The following is a 24,157-nucleotide window of genomic DNA, read 5'->3' on the forward strand; positions in this document are numbered from 1 at the left end:
TGAGAGGGATCTTGGTGTCCTAGTGGACAATCATTTAAATATGAGCCAGCAATGTGCTGCAGCTGCCAAAAAAGGCCAACACAATGTAAAAAAAGATGTTGAAACTCTAGAAAGAGTGCAGAGAAGAGCAACAAAGATGATTAGGAGACTGGGGGCTAAAACATATAAAGAACAGTTGCTGGAATTTGCTATGTGTAGTTTAATGAAAAGAAGAGTAGGGATGACATGATAGCAGTGTTCCAATATCTCAGGGGTCACCACAAAGTACCTGAAGGCAGGACAAGAAGCAACGGATGGAAACTAATCAAGGAGAGAAATAACCTAGGAGAAATTTCCCGACAGTTAGAAAAATTAATCAGTGAAACAACTTGCCTCCAGAAGTTGTGAATGTTCCAACACTGGAAGTTTTTAAGAAGAGACTGGACAGTCATTTGTCCTTTAAGGGTGACATGAGAACAGTCTTCCAATATCTAAGGGGCTGCCACTAAGAGGGGGTCAACCGATTCTCCAAAGCATCTGAATGCAGGACAAGAAGCAATGCATGGAAATTAATCAAGGAGAGAACCAACCTAAAATTAAGGAGAAATTTCCTGACAGAACAATTAATCAGAAGTTGTGGGTGCTGCATCACTGGAGGTTTTTAAAGAAGAGATTGGACAACCATTTGTCCGGAATAGTATAGGGTCTCCTGCCTGAGGAAGGGGTTGGATTAGAAGACTTTCAAAGTCCCTTCCAACACTTGTTACTCTGTTCTATTAAAATGATGGCTTTAAATTCCTTATGTTGCTTGCTGGCAATGCACTGCTTCAAAGATATTCCCTCCTGTCTGCTTGTAACTGAATTTGGACAGAAAATTTGGCATTCATGCACAAGATAGGGAAGACGAGGCAAGTAAGGATTATTACTCTGTATTCTTAATCAAAGATTCTTCACTATGGAATAAAATATTAAGACTTGAATGTCAGTACATATAATAAATAAAACATACGAATCCCCAATTTAAATCCATGAGGCATACATTTGGCTGTTTGCTATAATTGTTTTAAAAATAGTCACAGGAGTTTGAAATCTCTTTTGACTCATTATTTAGTTTCAATTTTAGTTACAGAATGATCAATAACTTCCTTTTAAAGAGAGTATAGATTGCTCCTTCAAGTTAAGATATCCAGGTGGGTCTCTTGAAGGAGGTTAAGACGTAGCTTTTCTCAAAAAGCTATATCTTTACTCAGCAATCCTGGAAAACTATTGGACAATTTCCAATTCATTTCTTGGGAAGATGATTGGGATCCTGAGTGAAACAGATTGTTTGGATCTCTGGGTATGGGGCTCAAACCAGATTGGTTGCTCTAGTGGATGACCTGTAGCAAATCTTTCAGGGTTACAATGCACCTTTTTTTTGTGTGTGACATTTTTCAGTAGTATTTAATACAATTAATTATGGCATTCATTTGGGCCATCTGTGAAGGCTGCAGGTTGGAGAAACTTTCTGCAGGAGTTCTGATCTTTCCTGGTAGTTTAGCTGCAGGTGGAGCGGTTTTGCCCTCGGGCACCCCAGTCTGGAGGACCCCAGAAATTGATCCTCTCACATCTTGTTTAACCTCTGCACAAAGACTTTAGAATAACTATCTGTTGGGGATTTGGTATCAACACGATGATATCTAGCTTTGCATTTCTGTCCCAGGCTGAGCTGGAGATACAGTGGAGAATTGCTAGAGTCCATGAGGTACTGGATGGGGTAAAACTGGCTGAGATTGAATCCTAGCAAGACAAAATTACTGTCAACCCCGAAGCCATGGGTATTCTAGCTATTGATCTAGAAGGGCTTATACTTTCCCTGAAAGCTACTCTGAAGGTTCATAGCTTCTGCTGAAAGAAGAGGTGGAACAGTGGTGGGATTCAGCCGGTTTGCACCACTTCGGCAGAACCAGTAGCTAATTTTTTGTTGCCCAGGCCCAGAATGGACTTCCTGAAGCGGCATCCACACAGAAAACCAGTTATTGACATATTTGAATCCCACCACTGAGGTGGAAGCTATGCCTAAAAGAGCTTTTGACCATTTATAGTGGATACGTTGTTCCCGGACAAGTGAGTGATCCATTCTTTGGCATCACTCAGTTGGACTACTGCATGTGGTTTCACTTGGGACAGCTCTTTGCAATGGCAGAGAATACATCTGCCTTGTTGAAACTGCTGCTAAGCAATTGTCTGGAATAGTGTGGATTTTATTCCCTTTCCAATACTCTCCACCATTTATTAGACAAGGTTTTCCATCTTTCTGTCCCTTACAGCATGCTTCAAATAAAAGCATAAAGACCTCTCAGTGTGTTGTTGATATTTTGGTAATGGAAAGAAATCGTTTCTGGTTTCCAGTGCACATCTGGATTATGTAACCGCAGCCAATGAATCTCTAGCATGAGGGTCACCTGTAAGGAAACCACCACTGTGTCTCAAGTAGAAATAAATCAGCTCGGGAGCTGAGCCCTAATGACAATTGCAGAGATCAAATTGATGCAAAATTTATCTTGGAGTGGTGCAAAGATCCTATGAGGGTATGCCCTGAGAACCCAGAACAAAATAGTACCATTATATTGCCGTCTGAGCAAATCTCCAATTTGTTTAAGTAACCTCAGTACATGTCAGCTCCTGTTGCTACTGCACTACAGTATTTTTTTCAGCAAACATTTATTTAATGAATGCAATGACTGAAGATTTTGTTTCAAAATTTTCAAGTAGATTCTCAATTCTAGAAAGAGTGGGATCACAAATCTGAACAGACTATTTCCTAGAAGATTTCAAATTAAATCCCTATCATGAGTAAAACTCCCTTTTTTACGACCCTGTAATCCCTATCAATCAATCTTTATTACGGTCACAGACCCGCAAATAAAAGCATTAAAACAATAATAATATGAGAAAATAAAAATCCGACAGAATAATATATTAAAAAAGCGACAATATAAGTTAGCAGAAAGTTCCTGCCTGAAACAATAAAGAACTGTTGCCCAAAAGAAGAAACAATCCAGAGTTTATAGACCACTACAAGATGTTTGTTTGGCACTCCACAAAGCCTTCAGAACTGCAGGATTTTAGCCAAGGCTGTTTTCATATCCTCATTCTTCAAACTGTAAATAATGGGATTGCACAAAGGAATGACAATGCTATAAAACAGAGAAATCATTTTGTCCTGGCCTGGAGAGTGACTGGATTTAGGTCTCATGTACATAATTATGGCACTGCCATAGAAAAGCACCACAACTGTCATATGGGAACCACATGTGGAGAAAGCTTTGTGCTGCCCTTGTGCAGATTGGATTTTCAAGATGGCTGCTAGAATGCGGATATAAGTCATCATGATAAAAGTGATAGGAATAAGCAAGGTAAAAATGCATCCCACAGAGGTAATCTTTTCAATAACTCTGGTATCAGCACATGCTAGCTTCAGCAAAGCTGGCATTTCACAAAAATAGTGATCTATCAGGTTAGAGCCACAGAACGGCAACTGCCAAGTGAGAACTGTATGGGCCACTGGGAGGACAAGGCCACTAGTCCAGCATGTCATGGCCATAAAAATGCACATTCTTTTGTTCATGAGGACTGTGTAGTGCAATGGATGGCATATTGCCACATATCTATCATAGGCCATCACTGCCAGGAGAAAGCACTCTGCTGTGGCCAAGGCTAGAAAGATATACATCTGCATGGCACATCTAACCACTGAGATGGCTTGTCCTGGGCTTTGAAGGTTGGTCAGCATCTGGGGGATGGTGCTGGAAGTATAGCAGAGGTCCACACAGGCCAGATTGCTCAGGAAGAAATACATAGGGGTGTGGAGTCGGGCATCCAACCATATGAGCATTAAGATGATTGTGTTGCCCACGAGAGTGAGAGCATAGACAATTGAAAAAAGTCCAAGCAATAAAAGACGGATCTTCAAGCTTCTGGAAAGGCCAAGCAGATGGAATTCAACCACATAGGTTTGGTTTGCCATTATAGCGTCCTGGTCTCGTTTTACACACACAAGAGGGAAATCCTGTCAACTATAGTATGTCTGGAGCAATGAATATCAGTCACATCCACTGCTGTCAAAAAAAGAAATAGACTCAATATCTGAAATGCAATTATTCCTATAAAAGATAGGGTTAAATACGTTTACCAAATATCCTTGATCTACATGCATTTCTTTTTTTCTCTATTTATCACTAGGAAACCCCATTTTTTCCTGCAGTGTTGTGAGTCCATTTCAGATCAATAACTTATGTAGTTATTTATGTATTTGTCACATTGATATGACCATCCATCTTACAATAAAGTGACTCTGTGTGGCATACAACAACTAATAAACAAATAGAAAACCAAACATATCTTCATAATCAGCAGAAATGTTAGTCATCCAAAGCAAAGTCAAGTGAAAGAATTAGAAACAAATTGTTCAAATGAAATGCAATAAAGATAATAAAATGTGGGGGGAGCATATTCAATGCAAACACAGCCCCATTTATTTCATCAAAACTATGTGTCTCTCTAATAAAATAAAGCAGTGCATCAAGGGACCATGAAAATTAGTGTACATGAGAGATTTACGGTTCTCTAGGAATAATGGGAATTTACTAAAATACATACATACATATATTTGGTTATTGGTTAAGTTTGAAGAGAAGTGCAACAACTTAAACCATTTTGTGCGGATTTTAGTCTAGAAAACCAATTTTTCTGGCCCAAACATCAATTTATTTTCATTATAGACTTTTTTTTGTTCTGTGAATTCTTCATCTGCATTTTTTAATGTCAAAAAAGGCTATACAAAAATTGATTGCAGAATAAATCAATTGTAATTCTGTAAGAATTGTAAGACTTCGCCTATATTGATAGTTTGTGTAGACTCATTGAGAGAATAGAAGCCCAATTATTATGTTTTGCAGAAAGAAAGAAAATGATGGCTTTAAACCTTCCTTTAGGTTGCCTGCTTGCTATGCAGTTCTTCATTGATGTTCCCTCCTGTCTGCATGCTAAATTTTCTGTCTGCCTAAGTTCAGTTAGAAAATTTGGCATTCATGTACAAAATGGGGAAGATGAGACAAGTAAGAATTTTTACTCTGTATTCTTAAATCAAAGGTTCTTCACTATGGAATAAAATGTTAGACTTTTATGTCAGTACATACTATAAATAAAATGTATATATCTCCAATTTAAATTCATGACACATACTTTTGACTATTTGCTAAAATTATTTTAAAAAATAGACACAGGTTTCTAAAATCTCTTTGACTCGTTAGTTTCAATTTTAGTTACAGCATAATTAAAAATGTCTTTTTGAGATCAGAAATTTTGCAAGCAAAGTTTTGTTCAAATATTGCTTGATTATCTTCCAGATCAGATTTCTGTTTATTTTATAATGTAAAATAATATTTAAAACTGCTTCCTCGTTTTCTTTGTTGTAAAAACTTATCTCACTCCATCCCAAATGGAGGTAACAATTCTTTTGCTCTATTTCTTCTGAACTTCATAAGCCTGACTTTATCTTCATCCTTACCTTTCTCAAAATGTTTCTGTGTAATAATGTTCAACTTATAAGTATCGTTTACTTCTATTAAATCCAACTGATTATGACATGCTTTTACTTATTTATGTATTCATTTGTTCTAAATCTGGGATTGAATTGTGTTAATGTCTTGATTCTCATTGTTTCAAATCATTAGAAATATGTCCTTCTGTTTCTATATAACTTTACCTCTATTTAATGCCAGACAGATAAACAGTAAATACTTTACCAGATCCCACACTTTGAATAAAGAAACGTGGAGGTTAAGTAAATTTGGAAGGAGTTATTCTTCTCCAATGTTTGCTCCCTTGTTTAAGATACTGGACCAGAAGTCAGGAGAGAATGAATTCTAAACTAATCTACATATGGTAACTTTGGGCCTCTCATTATCCCTCAGTTATCAGCTGTAGGAAGTTACTTCTGGAAATGTTCCCAATAAAACTGTAGGGACTTTTCCATGTGGTCACCAGGAAGCAGGAATGGCTCAGTGGACCATACAATAATGTTGCATTTAATATACTTAGTACAGTTATCAAAATAAGTATTATATGGAGTTTAATATATATTTTAAGAGGTATCCAATATTAACCCCATTAGATATTTTTGTACGTAGAGAGTTATTGGAAAAAATTATTTTATGGCAGGCTAAAGCTCTTGAGTATTCTTGGCTAAATTGAGGTTAGTTACAATTATAATGGCTATAGAGCCTCAACTACATAATTGGGCATTTGTTTTAACAATAAAAACTTTTTAGAAAAAAAAGTTATGAATATTCTTCTCCATGAGTCTTTTTGGAAAGTTTGTTACACTTCTGAAAATTTAACACATTTTAGGATCCAGGCACATTAAATAGGAATCTTCCTTCCTTCCTTCCTTCCTTAAATACTGATGTTTTGATTCCAAATCATGAGAAATTGTTGTGGTGAAATGACACAAATTTGAAAATAGTGCAAAGATTTAGTAAAATATTTAGCAGAATGCTTAGACCAAACAAGGGATCGATACTTTAAACAGATTCCTAATGATTATTTTGAAGATATTGAGAGATGGGACTTTCCTACAATTTTTCTTGACAAGATACCTACAGTTTAAATATCTTTAACAGAAGTAGTACTTGAATAATACCAAAACTCAATATTAATAGGAATTTAAAAGTAAATGAAAGTCAGTATTAGTTATATATCTGTATTTTGTAATAAAAGTGATAATACCAATTTGTGGAGAATCAATGCTTCAACAACCACATAATTTTTATGATTAAACATAATACTAATTCCTCAAAAATATCATTTCATGTTTATTGGACCTCTCAAAGTATGTTTGAAAGGGGTGATATGTTAGATTTTTGTCTGTTGGCATAGCAAGAAATTTGAAAATTCTTATGAACTGATCCTGTCCAGCTAGAATCAGTTTGGTTTCAGATTTTTACATCAATTAGAATAATTTTGGGAAGAAATAAAGTGAAGGATCTTTATACTTAAAGAATGGAATCTCTCATCTCACAGAGTTTTGGCTCTATTGAAATCCAGCATGACAAGATAATTTTACCTTCATGTAAAGAAATATGCCTTCTTAATTTTAAAGAATGGATTCTAGATTAAGTATGTTGTCTATTTTTGAAAATGCTCTGTGTTCCAGAGATGAGAAGCAATATGTATCTCTATTTTTTAAATCCCATTTATATCCCGCCCTTCTCCGAAGACTCAGGGCTGCTTACAATCTAAGCACAAATCAAATGTGCTTAGCAATAGCCTTCATTCTATGTATATGCCTGCTTATTAGGGCTTTCGGGGCATAGATTTAATGATAAACATAAGGGCTGAATTAATTTTGTTGTATTATTAATGGATAATATAACTCTTTGAAATCATTTTTTCTATTAACCTGTTTTCTCTTTTTTGTGATGTTTAGTTCATTTCAATCATAATGTACCTAGGTATATGTTTTTCCTTGTATATTCACTATCTTTTTTCTGTTGGTACTGTATTCTATTTCATATTTAAAATGTATATTTTGAAACTTTTGCTAAAACATTGTATTGATTTTCAATTAAAAATACAAAGACTGTACTGAAATGCACCCACCTGTTAGTTGTAATGTTTTGGAAAGGTTTACTCTGTTTTTGCCCGTATTACATCCAGTATTTTTTCCTGCTTTCATTTATGGGCAGAGAGACTTCTTCAATTCAGTTTTAAATCTCTGTCGCTCTGGCAGGAACTAGTGCTCCAGTGGCCAAACACATGCTTCTTCTGAAGGAGACCTTAAGTTCAGTGGAGCTTTCATAACACAAATTACTGTGTGGTGCCCTGGAGACTTTCTTTTGGATCTAGACCAGTGTTTCTATGTTTTAGCAACTTTGAGTGTACTTCAACTCCCAGAATTCCTCAACCAGCCGTACTGGCTAGGGAATACTGGGATTTGAAGTCCACTCATCTGCCAATCCAGTCAATCCAGTTTAAACACACCTACAATTTGTTGGCTGTTTTCAAATCTACTGGGAGACAAAAATACAAATAATCCCTACCATATTTCCAATTTGTCTGTCTACAATTAATTGGTACTTAGCCTTTTGGGAAAATACTGTAGTTGAACACAAAAAAATCAAACAGATTAGTTGTTCTTGTGGATGACCTGTAGCAAGTCTTTCAGGAGCACTTTTTAAGTGATATTTCTCAGTATTATTTAATACAATTAATCATGGCATTCATTTGGGCTATCTGTGAGGGTTGCAGATTGAAGAAATTGTTCTGTGGGAGTTCTGATCTTTCCTGGTAGTTCCTTCTGATTTAGTTGCAGGAGGAGCAGTTTTGCCCTCGGGCACCCCAGTCTGGAGGACCCCAGAAATTGATCCTCTCACATCTTGTTTAACCTCTGCACAAAGACTTTAGAATAACTATCTGTCGGGGATTTGGTATCAACACGATGATATCTAGCTTTGCATTTCTGTCCCAGGCTGAGCTGGAGATACAGTGGAGAATTGCTAGAGTCCATGAGGTACTGGATGGGGTGAAACTGGCTGAGATTGAATCCTAGCAAGACTGTCAATACAGAAGCCATGGATATTCCAGCTATTGCTCTGAAAGCTACTCTGAAGGTTCATAGCTTCTGCTGAAAGAGCAGTTGGAAGCTATGCCTAATAAGAGTTTTTGACCATTTTAGTGGATATGCTATTCCTGGACAAGTGAGTGATCCATTCTTTGGCATCACTCAGCTGGACTACTGCATGTGGCTTCACTTGGGACAGCTCTTTTCAATGGAAGAGAATACAATTGCCTTGTTGGAACTGCAGCTAGGCAATTCTCCGGAACAGTGTTGATTTTGTTCCCTTTCCAATACTCTCTGCCATTTATTAAACAAGTCTTTCCATCTTTCTTTCCTTTAGAGCAGAGGTCCCCAACCTTTTGAGCACCAGGCATCGGTTTCATGGAGAGAGGTATTTTCACGGTCCGGAGGATGCATGGATTTGTGTGCTGCCTGCATCTCACGGATGGGGCTTTGATTGTTTGTGCGGACCGGTTGCTGGCATGCCGTGGCCCGGTACTGGTCCACGGACCAGGGGTTGGGGACCCCTGCTTTAAAGCGTGCTTCAAATAAATGCATAAAGACCTCTCAGTGGTATCATTGACATTTTGGTAATGGATTATGTAACTGCAGCCAATCATCCCTAGCATGATAGGCACCTATAAGGAAACCACCATACAGAGCAGTAAGAATTCTCTGTGAAGCTATACAGTCAGCTGGAAGAGAGTTGTGCATTACACACTTACTACTCTATCCATCAATAATTTCCATCAACATCAATCTTTTTCATCTGGGTGGATAAATTACATTTGTGCTAGCAGTGCCAGGAGAATATGCACTGCATGGACACACAGGTGACCCTGCAGTTCTTCTCCCCCATTTGATTTGAATGGCTATGATGCTATAAGCAACTTTCTATTATTAACAGCTTCTGCTGCTGCATGAGTGATGTTGGAACAATGAGGTTTCTCTCCAAAGCCCGTCCCTTTGATTATTTTATTTTATTTTATTTTATTTTTATTACATTTATATCCCGCCCTTCTCCGAAGACTCAGGGCGGCTTACAAGCTTAGCAGTAGCCTTCATTCTATGTATATGCCTGCTTATTAGGGCTTTCGCCCGCCCAAGCGGCATTATTACAAAGTCAGCTTAATTGCCCCCAACAATCTGGGTCCTCATTTTACCTACCTCGGAAGGATGGAAGGCTGAGTCAACCTTGAGCCTGGTGGGACTCGAACCTGCACTAATTGCAGGCAGCTGGTGTTACTTAAGGAGGCATTAGCCCACTGCTAATTGTGTATTTATGAAAGCATTCGATGCTGTTCACCATAATTTGTGAGAATATGTGAACTTGCCACTTCAGTTACGTATTTTGTAAAGGTCTTTGCACTAGCCATTTGATAATTATGACTTCAGTGTTTAATTCTTTTGTATAGTTTAATTGATTTGAGGGGTACTTGGTGCTCTCTGGGCTTGCTTGTTTTCTTGCAGATGTGTCATTACCCAAACAGGTAACACCATCAGTTCTAGTAAGGAGTGTGGTTTGTATCAGTTTATATTCTAGAGCGGAGCGGGGGCAGGGCGGGGCAGTTTTGGGGCACTCAGTGCCTAAAAGGTTCGCCATCACTGTTCTAGAGGCTTGCGCTGGCAGCGTTGGTGAAGGTGGTCTTAGAGCTTTGGTTGGACTGTTTGCTGTTGGTTTCTTGGGCAGTTTCTTGATAGGGGTGTTGTGTATGTAAATAGTTGCAAAACAAGGGAATTTGCAGACTGCACCGTAGCTAGGTTTGAGCGGGAGATTCAGGTGCAGTCATTGGCTGCAAATAGCAAGAAGCGGGAAAATAAATGCCTCTGATTGGTTACAGTTCAAACAGTTCCACTATAAAAGGTTGCAACACTTGACAGTTGACAGTTGACATTTGTGTATTCAATAAACTCGTTCATTGCAAAAACCACTCTGAGTCCTCGTCCATCAGAACCAAACAATTGGCGACGAGGATGGGATAGACAGAAGACCAGAGAATCGGCGAATTGTTGCGCAAAGGCGGCAAATTCGAAAACGAGTCACAGTCAACCGGCGGCCGCGGTGAAATAGAAAATTCTCCGAATGGCGCAAATAGGGTCTTTGAAGGAATTCGACCCAAACTTCCCCGAGGATTGGGAAGAATACATCGGTCAAGTAGAAGGGTTCCTGCTAGTGAACGGAATCACAGATGACCGAAAAAAGGCGGCAGCATTATTGACGATTTGTGGCACACCGGTCTATAGAATCGCTGTCGGACTGTGTCAACCGCAACCGGTCTCTAGCGTGCCTTATGCCGACCTCTTAGCCAAACTAAAGGTCCACTTTACACCTAGGAGATCTGAGCTCTTTTGGAGGCGCATCTTTGAGAAAAGGAACCAGAGACCGGGTGAATCCATTCAAAAATTTGTCGCTGCCGTCAGGGAAGCCGCAGTACGATGTAAATACGATAACTTAGAAATAAGAATTCGGGACCGAGTCATACTGGGCTTGCGTGATGAGCAGCTACAAAACAGAATAATCGCCAAACCCACCGGCGATCTGCAGGAGGTGATAGATGAACTCTTAACGTACGAGTCTACCGGGTATCGCGACCCCCCCCCGCAGTAGCATGGCAGCGTCGTCCGAGATCAACCAAGAGGGCTATGTGGACTGCGGGGAGGTGGACCAGCAGTGGGAAGACTACATTGCCGAAGTCTCCAGGCGATTCGGAAAATTGGCGCCAAGACCACCCAGAAGTGAGGGGCCGGATCCTAACCGCCGACAACAACCCGCAACTCCGCAAAGACAAGCGACCGGGGCACAACGACCATGGAGGGACACCGCAACCAGACCGAGAGACAACGACAACCAAAACCAGTGTGGCAGCTGCGGAGGCAACCATCCCCGTGCATCTTGCCGATTCTGGAATGCAAAGTGCAGGGCGTGCGGGAAGACTGGCCACATCCAGGCCATTTGTAGGAGCCGCGCTCGTGACAACCGCCTTCACGAAGTCGATGTGTGGCCCGAAGGTAAGGTAACCCCTTACTTTAGTGGCAAAGAGACCCCTAGACCCCGGGTTAAAATTCCAAATCTAGGGGAGGTGGCGCGCGTCAATCGCAGGAGGAATGGGAGAAACAGCAATTTTCCAGAAGGAAAATTAAAAATCATAGTCCATCTGCAAGGGGTTCCTTGCAGAATGGAAATAGATTCAGGGGCTTCAGTGTCAATAATTTCCAGTGAAACCCTTGAGAGGATTGAACAAATAAGTGGAAGGAAAATTCCACTTAGTTCAACAAAAATTCAATTAACAGACTTTCAAAAAAGCCCAATAAAAATAAAAGGGAAGATTAGCCTTAGAGTAAAATTTAAGGGATTTAAGGGGGTCTTAGATTTAATAGTTACTGAAGGGCATAGGACTAGTCTAATTGGCCTTAACTGGTTCCCGGCCCTGGGCATTTGGGTCGGGGGAATAAATTCAGTAATTAAAAATAAGACCCTCGAATCAGTCTGCAATGAATTTGCAGACGTATTCGATGGGTCTCTTGGTAAATACAAAGGGCCCCCGATTAAATTTAATCTAGACCCCTCAGTGAAACCTATCAGGCTTAAGGCCCGAAGGGTGCCTTTCGCCCTGAAGGAAAAAATCGAGGCCGAGCTCGACAGGCTTGTAGGCCAAGGAGTATTAGAACCTGTTGAGGGTGGTCTGTGGGAAACGCCGATTGTCACACCCCTCAAACCCAATGGGGATGTGAGAATCTGCGCTGACTACAAGGCCACCCTGAACATTGGAATGAAAAAGCATGCTTACCCGGTCCCGACGGTGAAGCAGGTCCTCGCCACGATCCAGGACGGCGCCATGTTTGCCAAGTTAGACTTGGCGCATGCGTACTTACAGTTGACTGTTTCTGAAGAGGCTGCAGAAGCACAGACGATCGTTACCCACAAGGGGGCGTTCCGGGTCCACAGACTGCAATTTGGTATTGCAGCTGCTCCAGGCATCTTTCAAGAAGTGATGGAGAGGACCTTAAAGGGCATACCTGGTGTATGCCCTTACTTTGATGATGTCCTGATAGCTGGAAAAAATGAGGAAATGTTAGTAGAGCGGCTGGAACAGGTACTGGGCAGATTTAGGAGGGCTGGATTGAAACTAAAAAAGGAAAAATGTTCCATTGGGGTTAAGTCCACTGATTTCTTGGGGTTCAGGATAGACAAAAATGGAATCCATCCTACCCCTGACAAAATTAAAGCAATTAAATGGGCTCCTGAGCCAAGGAACAAGGCTGAACTACAAGCCTTCCTTGGCTTAGTAAATTTTTACCATACGTTTGTACCTCACAAGGCTGCCATTGCAGAACCCCTCCATAGACTCTTAGATAAAAAGGCTCCTTGGCAGTGGCTGAATAAACATAGAGTTAGTTTCCAAACATTAAAAGACATCCTTTCCAGCCAATCAACTGTAACCCACTTTATAGAAAATAAACCTATTTACCTAGCGTGCGATGCTTCACCTTATGGTGTGGGGGCTGTGATCAGCCATTTAGACAATCAAGGGATACAAAGACCAATCGCATATTATTCCCGGACACTAACCAAAGCTGAGAGGAATTATGCTCAGATTGACAGGGAAGCATTGGCAATCGTGGCAGGAGTAAAAAAGTTCCATGACTACCTTTATGGTAGGAACTTTACCATACTGACTGACCACAAACCCCTGTTGGGACTGTTTACCACGGATAAACAGACTCCCCAAATCATGTCACCCCGAATGCTGAGGTGGTCCATTTTCCTCTCAGCATATTCATTTTCTCTCCAATACAGACCGGGCAAGGACATGGGACATGCTGACGCCCTTAGCAGGCTGCCATTGAACATCACTGAGGATGACCCTGCCCCTGTGGGACAAATAATGTCCCTACAGGACATCCCTGACTGGCCTTTAACCGCTAAAGATATAGCTGTGGCGACAAACAATGACCCAACTTTAAAGAGAATAATGGCCTGGGTTCTGAGTGGGTGGCCAAATGCCAATCCGGATGCCAAGTACATTCCATATTTCAGAAGAAAAGATGAACTGTCAGTTCATTTGGGATGTTTACTGTGGGGAAACCGTGTGGTTATTCCTGAAATCCACAGGCCAGCCATTCTATTAGAATTACATGAAGGACACCCAGGAATAGTACGCATGAAGGCGTTGGCTAGGAGCCACTTGTGGTGGCCAGGACTGGACAACAACATTGAGGAATGCGTTGCCAATTGCCATCTGTGCCAACGCTCTAGGCCAGAACAACAACACATTCGTACGCATAAATGGGAGTTAGCTAGGAATCCTTGGTCCAGGATTCATATTGATTTCGCTGGACCGTTCCAGGGGTTAACATTTCTGGTGGTTGTAGACAGCTTCTCTAGATGGCTAGAGGTAGTACCAGTCAGTTCAGCGACTTCTAGTAGAACAATACAGGTATTAAGGGGCCTCTTTGCCACTCACGGGTTACCAGACGTAATTGTGTCAGATAACGGGCCACAATTCACCTCTGTTGAATTCCAGGATTTCCTCAAGGCCAACTCGATTAAACACAAGACATCAGCACCCTTCCACCCATCCACCAACGGCTTGGCTGAACGAAATGTGAGGACCACGAAAGACGCTTTAAAAAGGATCATCCGAGGTGACTGGCATCAAAGACTGGCCGAATTCTTGCTGACCCAACACACGACCCCATGTACTGCTACTGGCAAAAGTCCAGCTGAAATGAGGTGGGGAAGGAGACTAACCACCAAATTGGACAGATTACACCCTGACAGACTTCCACCAAGTGCTGAACTGGACATTCCTAATAGAACATTTAAAGTGGGGGATTTAATCTGGGCTAGAAACTATGCACAAGGGGACAAATGGATTCCAGGGGTGGTTACTGAAATTTTAGGTCCCCTGTCGTACACTATTGAGGGGGAAGGGAATAGGATCAGCAAGAGACACATAGACCAGTTGAGGAAGAGAACTAGTGGGTGCGTACCAGAAGAAGGGGATCAAAGCATATTTGTGGGGAACAGTACATCCTGGCTCAGTGATAACAACCTGCCTGATAGTGGGGTTGCAGAATTGCATAACAGCTCAGCCCCTGGTAACCAACAACAGCAATCTAGTCAGTACGATTGGGAAATACCCCTGCGGAGTAGGCCAGGAACAGATGATCTTCAAACACAAACAAATCCACAAAACAGCAATAGGGAAGCATCAGAGCCAGTTAACCAAGAGCCCAGGTCCAACAGAGACAATCAGCCAAGCAGACAATCTGGTAAGGGTGTCCCTAGCTGCCAGGGCAATAGATACCCTTCCAGAATCCATAGGCCACCAAAATACTTGAAGGATTTTGTTCATAAATAACAACAACTGGGGGGTAAGGGGTGTTGTGTATGTAAATAGTTGCAAAACAAGGGAATTTGCAGACTGCACCGTAGCTAGGTTTGAGCGGGAGATTCAGGTGCAGTCATTGGCTGCAAATAGCAAGAAGCGGGAAAATAAACGCCTCTGATTGGTTACAGTTCAAACAGTTCCACTATAAAAGGTTGCAACACTTGACAGTTGACAGTTGACATTTGTGTATTCAATAAACTCGTTCATTGCAAAAACCACTCTGAGTCCTCGTCCATCAGAACCAAACAAGGGGGATTGTTTACTTGATTGTTGGTCTGATGTTAACCTTGGAGTTAATCTATGCTGATCTGGGTGCTGATTGCTGGTGGAGAGGTGCTTGGGTCTTTTTGTTCCTTTTTGGGCTGGTTGATTGTCTCTTTTGCATAGTCTATAGATGTTGTTAATGTCTGTGTGTCTATTGATGGCTGGTTTGTCAGAGTGCCAGGCTTCTAGAAGTTCCCTGGTGTTTTTGGATTTCAATCGTGAGCTACAAATATTCTACTTTATTGATTAATTGAACTGTCTGGAATCCCTACCAGGAAGAAAGCATAAATTGTACTTTGTGGAAATATTATTGATTACTCAGTTGATTAAAAGTTTTCTTCTTGATCAGAGAACAGATTTTCTATTTTCAAAAAAACTGTTTCATCAATTAAAAATTTACAACAGAGAGCATTTTTGCATAAGCACTTCCTGCTTTAGTGCATTTAAGCAGTGGTGGGATTCAGCCACTTCGCACCAGTTTGATAGAACTGGTAGCTAATTTTTTGTTGCCCAGGCCCAGAATGGACTTCCAGAGGTGACATCCACACAGAAAACCGGTTGTTCACATATTTGAATTCCACCACTGCATTTAAGGAAATATTTTCTCTAAGAAGTTACCTAATGTAACATCTATATTTATCATTTGAAAACAAAGGACTTAATTTCTGCAATAGTATCTCATTGCGAGCACACTGTTACTAGCACAGTGGACTTAACCTGGTCACTCTCTTCCACCCACTACAGAGGCATCCTGTGTGTTTCCAAAATGTTTTCCAGAATACATCCCAATGCTTTAAAACTAGTGTGGATAGCCACAATGGTCAGCAGGGGAGGGGAAATTTTGCTCCATTTGCAGATGCTATTCCAGGGAGAAATGGGCTCAGTAAGAAATTACACATGATTTCTCTAATGTGGACATTTATGAAGAATTATTTAATCAATCAATCAATCTGTAAAAACTCATATAGATTATTTCAATCAGTTCTGATCAATAGTAATAATAATGTAGACCAATGTTCATTACAACTTATATTTGTTCCGAGGGGCTGCCACAAGGCAGAGGAGGCCAGGTTGTTCATCAGAGCACCAGAGGGAAGGACAAGAAACAATAGTTGGAAACTGACCAAAGAGAGAAGCAACCTGGAATTAAGGAGAAACTTCCTGACAGTGAGGACAATCAACCAGTGGAACAGCTTGCCCCCAGAATTCATGGGTGCTCCATCACTGGAGATTTTTAAGAAGAGACTAGACAATCATCTGTCTGAGATGGTATAGGTTCTCCTCTTTGAGCAGGGGGCTGGACTAGAAGACCTCCAAGGTCCCTTCCAGTTTTGTTCTATTCTATTCTATTCTATTCTATTCTATTCTATTCTATTCTATTCTATTCTATTCTATTCTATTCTATTCTATTCTCTCAAAAAGTGGCCATTTTTGCAATCTAATCATCATTCAAAACTTACATCATTACAGCATTTTTAGAAAGGCGTCTTTCATTGTCTTGCTGTTTAGACAGTATATCATGGGATTGAATATGGGTGTGACAATGCTATACAAAAGAGAGACTATTTTGTCCTGGCCTGGAGAATGGCTGGACTCCGGTCTCATGTACATAAATATGGCACTGCCATAGAAAAGCACCACAACTGTCATATGGGAGCCACATGTAGAAAAAGCTTTGTGCTGTCCTTGTACAGACTGGATTTTCAAGATGGCTGCTAAGATGCGGATATAAGTCATCAAGATAAAGGAGATGGGAATAAGTAAGGTGAAAATGCACCCCACCGAAGTAACCGTTTGAACCATTTGGGTATCAGCACATGCCAGCTTCAGCAAAGCTGGCATTTCACAAAAGAAATGATTGATCAAATTAGAGCCACAGAACGGCAATTGCCAGGTAAGAACAGTATGGACCACTGGCAATAAAAAACCAGTAGTCCAGCAGATCATGGCTAATTTCATGCACACTGTCTTGTTCATGAGGAAGACATAATGCAGTGGGTGGCATATTGCTACAAATCTATCATATGCCATTACTGCAAGCAAAATGCATTCAGTAATAGCCAATGCCAGGAAAACATGCATCTGTATGGCACAGGCAGCCAATGAGATGGTTTGTGTTGGGCTTTGAAGGTTAGCCAACATCTGGGGGACTGTGCAGGAAGTATAGCAGATGTCTACACAGGCAAGTTGGCCCAGGAAGAAATACATGGGGGTGTGGAGTCGCACATCCAGCCAGATAAGCATCAGGATGATCATGTTGCACACCAGAGTGAGAGCATAGACAATTGAAAAAAGTCCAAGCAATAAGAGACGGATCTTCAAGCTCCTGGAAAGACCAAGCAGAAGGAATTCAGTCACAGATGTTTGGTTCATCATGCTTTTTGGGGGGTGGTCACTGGATCTATGGACAAGGACCTGAATATATACATGAGGAACAACAAAAAAATGATTGTGCTTATAAATCTTACACAAACATCTTCAATTTCCCCAAAGTATGCCACAGTGTGAAAAAAACTCTTATATTCTCAGCATTCATTTGAATATTTGAAAAGGGAAAGAAGCCTACTTGTATAGACACATATTTTCATGGAACCAGGACAGCTGCATTATGAAGATTAGGGGAGAATATGCACACCTGCAAAGTTTCCCCTTTGCAGAACCTGCAATGATCACAGAGTATTGGGCAGTACCATAGTTCTTCCACCCAAAGATACATATGGCAATGATGATTAGAAAAAGCGACCATGTCTGTGAGATATGTAATGCTGGTCACAATTTCTTAAACTTTCATATGATACTCTAAAAAGTTATAATATAGATAGTTGTTTAATACACAATAGTAAAGCCATAAATGCTTGGGAAATTGTTGATAAATCTGATCAATTAAAACCCTTTGCAGTGAAATAGATTCAGTAACCATAAATTAAGGGACGTGATGGCTCAGTGGGTTAGGATGCTGAGCTTGTCGATCAGATGGTCGGCAGTTTGGCGGGTCGAATCCCGAGTGCCGCGTAGCAGAGTGAGCGCCTGTTACTCGTCCCAGCTTCTTCCAACCTAGCAGTTCGAAAGCACGTAAAAATGCAAGTAGAAAAATAGGGACCACTACGGTGGGAAGGTAACAGCGTTCCGTGCGCCTTTGGTGTCTAGTCATGCCGGCCACATGACCACGGAGACGTCCTCGGACAAGCGCTGGCTCTTCGGCTTTGAAACAGAGATGAGCACCGGCCCCTAGAGTTGGAAACGACTAGCATGCATGTGCGGGGGAACCTTTACTTTTACCTTTACCTTTAACCATAAATTATCACCAGTTCATATAAAAATTAAGACTATTGATCAGTATATGTAATTGCAATGCAAACAGTAACTGCAATTTTTCCTCCATCAGACAACAATATTGGCTTTAAATACTATACAATTTCACGTGTATATGAACAGAATGAGTGTACAGCTGCTGTAAAAAAATGAACTTCATACTTAATAAGAACAGAACTGAAAGGTAAACTGCCAATATAATAAATCTATGTTAAGACCATGCTTGATATCCTATAGTCACATATGGTCTATACTGGGGAAAAAATGGTGGAACTGAAAAAGATATCTGCCTCCAAACCGCAAATACTTTGGAGCCAGAACAGTGACTGGGTCTCTTAATCTCAGCCTAAAGTTGCAGAAGGACAAACATTACCAAACATGACCATATCCCATTATAGAAATGGCATAATGAAATTTCTATGCTTCTTCTACAATGTTAAAACTCACTGAAACCACAAGTGAGGAGATTGTACGCACACCCATACCAAGTATTGATTTTGCTGGCATCAGATAAATGAGGGACGGGCCATTATCATGAATATAGTGCTCTTCCTCCATTTAGTAATTTCAACATAACAGACAAATCTTTTGTCTAAAGATATATCAACGCAGCATCATTGTTTAAACATGAAGCAAAAACCTGAATTAGTCTCCTCTAAATAAGTAACATTTTGATATTCTGTAAGGACTCAGGCATTGGTTTATTACTATGGGATGTTCCAACTTTTTATTCTAGCATTCTTGCAAATAAGTAATACTTACCTTAGCAGAACTTTTTAATAATTTATGCCCATTTTTCCATTGTGGTTCTTCTCCTCTCAGATTAGTCTTCCACCATTACCTGCCCATTCTACGCTCCCTGTACCCCTCCCAACTGCTGTCTCCAAACTTCATCCAGCTACCAGAATTGCATGTAACCTTAACTCAGCACTTTATGAAGACTTCTTCCTAGATGTGGCTGAAAGGACCGTCATCAGAGAACTACTCTCATTGCAACTTAAAACTACCCCTTCGCTTGCAGCCCTGCTGTGATCCACTAAGTGTTCCTGAAAAAACACCAACAGAAGCTGTGCAAAGCCCACTTATTTTCCAACTTGTTTATCTGAAGCACAAATATTCCCTCAGAGAACTTGTTTCCTGCTCCCTTGCTACAACGAGTGGGGCTGAAAAATAAATCCCACTTCATTTAATAGTGAAATAGTGATGTCTAATGCTTACAAGATGATAAGGGATATGTTTCTAAGAAATAACTGTTAACATTTGTGTTCATATAAGCATCTATACTTGAAATCTTTACTGCTTCTGTCAAATAATACACACCCAAGAACAAAGACACAAATAATTGCCATATTAGCAAACATTTTTTTACTGACCTTAAGACATGTGAATATAAGGAAATGTTCCCTCCGTGAAGTAATAAAGTGTTCCAGAACACTGAACATGTAGATCTTTCATGGTCAACATTGTAACCTCATTTATTTGTTATTTTTATTGAATTTGAGATTCTGGGTGGTTCACAAAGTAAAAGCCACAGGGAAAAAAACATACTACAATAAAAACAAAGGAGCAAAATGATGGCAAAACTAGGGTACAAAATATATCTACATGAATGTGTGTGCCCATGCACTCACTCACACCCACACACCAAATTGTGAAGGGGTTTCAACCATCCTAGCCAAAAGCCTGGGCAAAAAGTCAGACCTTCAAGGCCCTGTGAAAAAATGCTAGTAGGCTGGTTGGTTAGTTGGCAAATTGTTCATTTCCTCATCTGGAAGTATAGTGTGAATTCTGCTGTAGACAAGTATAGGACCTTATCATTTCCTTTTTACTCACAGTAGAAATGTTGAATTATGGATAAAAAAACCCAAAGTGCAACACAATTCTGATGCTTCTGTATATGTGGGATATGTGTGTATATGTGTGTGTATTAATGATAAAGTATAAGATTATACTTAATTATATTTTTGTAAATATTTTTGAAACAGAACAAAAACTGGATATCAATAGCATCTCAAACTATAATTTATCATCAAAGCCATTTTTCAGAAGTCTGTCACCCAGTTTCTTTTTCTGTTTGATATGTGTGCATTCATATGACATTCAATATACTCTATCCATCTTCAGGAAACATCTCCATGTAAAACAGGGGTTCCCTCTCATATCTCTTCTCTTGGAATTTTTCAGTTCTAGAATATACCTGCACCATCATTAATATGTCTATGGAGAGAAAACCTAGCACTGTACAGAAGGGTGTGTGAATGACACCTGACTAAGAGGAAACAGAAGTCTGCATTTGCCACTTAGAGACTTTGCTTATCTGAGGTTTCACTAAAGAATCTTAAATGATCCCATTTCCTCAGGATAGATACTGTGACATGAACAGGTGGAACAGGAATTCAGCAAGTTCACTACAAGTAGTCCTTGACTTATGACCATAGTTGTGACAGGAATTTCCGTTGCTAAGTGAGGTGGCACCCAAATTTAAGAATTCTTTTGCCATGGTTAAGTGAATCACCCCGATTGTTTAAGTGACTTATTTGGTTCTTAAGCAAAACCAATTTGCCCCATCGACTTTGCTTGCCGGAAGCCAGCTTAGAAGATTGTAAATGATGATCTTATGACCTGGGATGCTGAGACTGTCATAAATACATGCTGTTTGCCCAGCATGCAAAATTTGATTATGTGACCATGGAGACACAGCAATAGTTGTAAGTATGAGGACTGAGCATAAGTCACTTTTTTCATGGCTGTCATAAATTAGAATGGTTCCTAAATGAATCGTTTTAAGTTGAGGCTTATCTTATAAAATATCTTTCAAGTAGTTGCATCTGTCTAGCATTCTTACAATCTAGGAACAGCAAAGGCAGAACTATAAAAAAATCCCCCTGCTCCTACTTGCAGTATTTTGTTTGCTTGCTTGTATCCTTTTTATTATTTTTACAAATAACTCAAGGTGGCCAACATATCCAACATACACCTTCCTCCTATCTTCAAGTGGTTAAGAAATATCCATCGTATTTAAAACTTCAGTAATTCCTTGCAATACAAAGTTTGAAAGCCCTTGTCCTCATGGTGTTATGATTCACAGTATTATTTTATCAGGAAAGTGTAGACTTTTTTTAAAAAAAAAACCCCACTGATAAGTCTTGGGTTTTATTGTTGGTTATTTTTCATTTTAAAGAACTCATATGATGCATTTTTGTCAGAACTGTTCTTGCCTAATTTTGTTATATCATTTACAGCAATGAAAAATCAATTATTTCAGTTAACGAACAATATCTGGTTATATGTAGGCAAACTTCCTACCCGAATCTCCTCAAATTCAACTGATCTACTTAAGCCCTTGCTACTGGTTAAGTGTCTTGGTTGGTAGAGGGATGAGCATTGTTTGCAAAACAAAAAAACAAGATCCAGTGTCATTTTAGTCTTTAATATATTGAAATTTCTTGGTATTTTTGAAATACCAGAAGTTTGAAACTCATTTAGGATTCAGCCTGCATAGTGTAACCAACTTTTGGAGTATATAAACTGAAATAGTTTAGCATACCAAATTTGATTTGATCTAGTTGTCCCTCACACTAGATGTTTCTTAAAAAGAAAGAGAATTGAGACTAACAGATACAGATAGAATTTGTATAGGATATATATATATATATATATATATATATATATATATATATATATATATATATATATATATATATATATATATATATATATATATATATATATATATATATATATATATATATATATATATATATATATATATATATATATATATATATATATGGATCTTTGGTTATTCGGGTTTTTCCCCACGTAGAACTAAAGGTGTAGGAGCGACGTTTCGACAGAATCCCATCCGTCATCATCAGGCTGGTGGCTTCTGCTTCCTTCTTCTGGGAGAAGCATGTGGCTGTTTGTTCCTCTTTTTTAAACTGCCAGAGGGGGTGTGTTCTGTGGGTGGAGGTGTGTTCTGATTGGGTGGGGGATAAAGTGTGTTCTGATTGGGTGGGAGTGTGTTTTGAATGGTGGGTGTGTTCTGATTGGGTGGGGGGGTGTTTTGAGTGGATGGGCTGGTCTCAGCTGCCAGCCTTAGACCTGAGCTGGTGAGTTGTGCTGCTTTTGTTCGGCTTCGTGTTTGTGGTGGTGCCATGTTTTTATAGTGGGTGTCAGTTTGCTTATTGTGTGGTTTGGAGGGGTTTAAAGTGGCTGATGTTGCAGCTGTAGTTAGGTTTCTGTTTTGTGGTTCTACGCGGGGAAAAACCCGAATAACCAAAGATCCACATACGAACACCCGCGAAAACCTCAGAAAACATATATATATATATATATATATATATATATGCAAATACCATCAACTTAATAGCAATAGCAATAGCATTTAAACTTATATATCACTCCATAGAGTTTTACAGAACTCTCTTCCGGTTTGCCGATACAGTCACCATGGACGCCTGGGAGACGAACTCTGTCTCCCCCGTCCAGTTTCGGATTGCTGGGGGACCCTGAAAAGGGTCGAAAGTAGCCCTGAAAGGGCAACCAGCAAGTAGGGGCCCTCACTGGCCCTTGTCGAATCCCTCCAAACCAGCAGACGAAAGACCAGCCATAGAAATATGGCCAATCACTAGGCTGCAGACAGCTGAAGTCGCATCTACCATCTGGCACCTATAAAGCAGCATGGAAGAGACTGGGTGAGATCTACCTCTCTTATATCCAATTTTTTTTTACCTGCATAAGCTCCCTAAAGTACTTTTCCCCCTGTGGAGAGAGGGAAGGAAAATTCTATTCCACCCTCTAATAACAGCAGCGACTGACTATGCAGGGGAGTTTAAAACATTGAAAGAATTAACCTGATTTTAACTGATTTTAACTGGACTTTTATATTCCTAAAGTTTGAGGATTAAAAGATTTATTTTTTACTTCATTTTCACTGAAGATTGGGGTTTTTATCTACAAAATGAAGTAAAAGTTTTAAGTGGTATGAGTGACACCTTGTGGCTAAACTTGAGATCACAATTTGTTATTGCTAAACTGAGACTTGGCTTGCAGCCCAGACTTTAGATAAGACTCTTGGAAACCTGGAAGGTATCTCCTTTGAGAAGCCCAGCTGTGCTCTACACTCAGTGATAAAATTACTCTTATTTTCTGACTGTAAAGCTTTTAATTCTATGCACTATTAAAAAAAACATGGAGGAAGACCAGGAACAGACTCTTTTTTTGATGAGATCACTTATTAAAACTATTCAAACAGCTACTGATGAAATAAGAGGTTATAGAAAAAACAAGAAGTCAGCCCAGGTGTACAAACTCAAACTTTGACTACAATTAAAGAATCAACTGCACAGAATATAATAGAAAAAGCGGAACAATCAAATACTATTACAGAAGATTCAACTGATCAACAAATTGATTTAATGGAAAACCCAGAAAAGAGACTGACAATACGGAAAGTGGAAAAGATTTTCTATATAAACCAGAAGAAGCCTGAGGAACAAGAAAAACAGATTGAAGGGAAGGTAAATGATTCAGGTCAACTACGTCGAGACGGAAAGAGAGAGAGATGTTTTGCTAGCACCCCCACAAAAATGAAGATTGGATG

At 39.8% G+C, this 24,157-nt stretch overlaps 2 protein-coding genes across 2 annotated transcripts; both read right to left on the reverse strand.

Annotated features, from left to right (window-relative positions):
- Positions 1–3,070: 3,070 nt before the first annotated feature.
- On the reverse strand, positions 3,071–3,988 carry LOC308662768 (olfactory receptor 2A5-like; the record flags this gene model as incomplete). The annotated part of the gene is made up of 1 exon (XM_081318913.1): positions 3,071–3,988. The coding sequence occupies one exon, from the start codon at positions 3,986–3,988 to the stop codon at positions 3,071–3,073; it is 918 nt and encodes a 305-aa protein (XP_081175039.1).
- A 12,716-nt stretch (positions 3,989–16,704) lies between these two features.
- Positions 16,705–17,616, reverse strand: LOC308664126 (olfactory receptor 2A12-like; the record flags this gene model as incomplete). The annotated part of the gene is made up of 1 exon (XM_081321127.1): positions 16,705–17,616. One exon carries the CDS (start codon positions 17,614–17,616, stop codon positions 16,705–16,707), a length of 912 nt encoding a protein of 303 aa, XP_081177253.1.
- Positions 17,617–24,157: the final 6,541 nt, after the last annotated feature.

Source organism: Vipera berus (assembly GCF_964194415.1).
Source record: "Vipera berus genome assembly, chromosome: 2".
NCBI lineage: Eukaryota > Metazoa > Chordata > Lepidosauria > Squamata > Viperidae > Vipera > Vipera berus.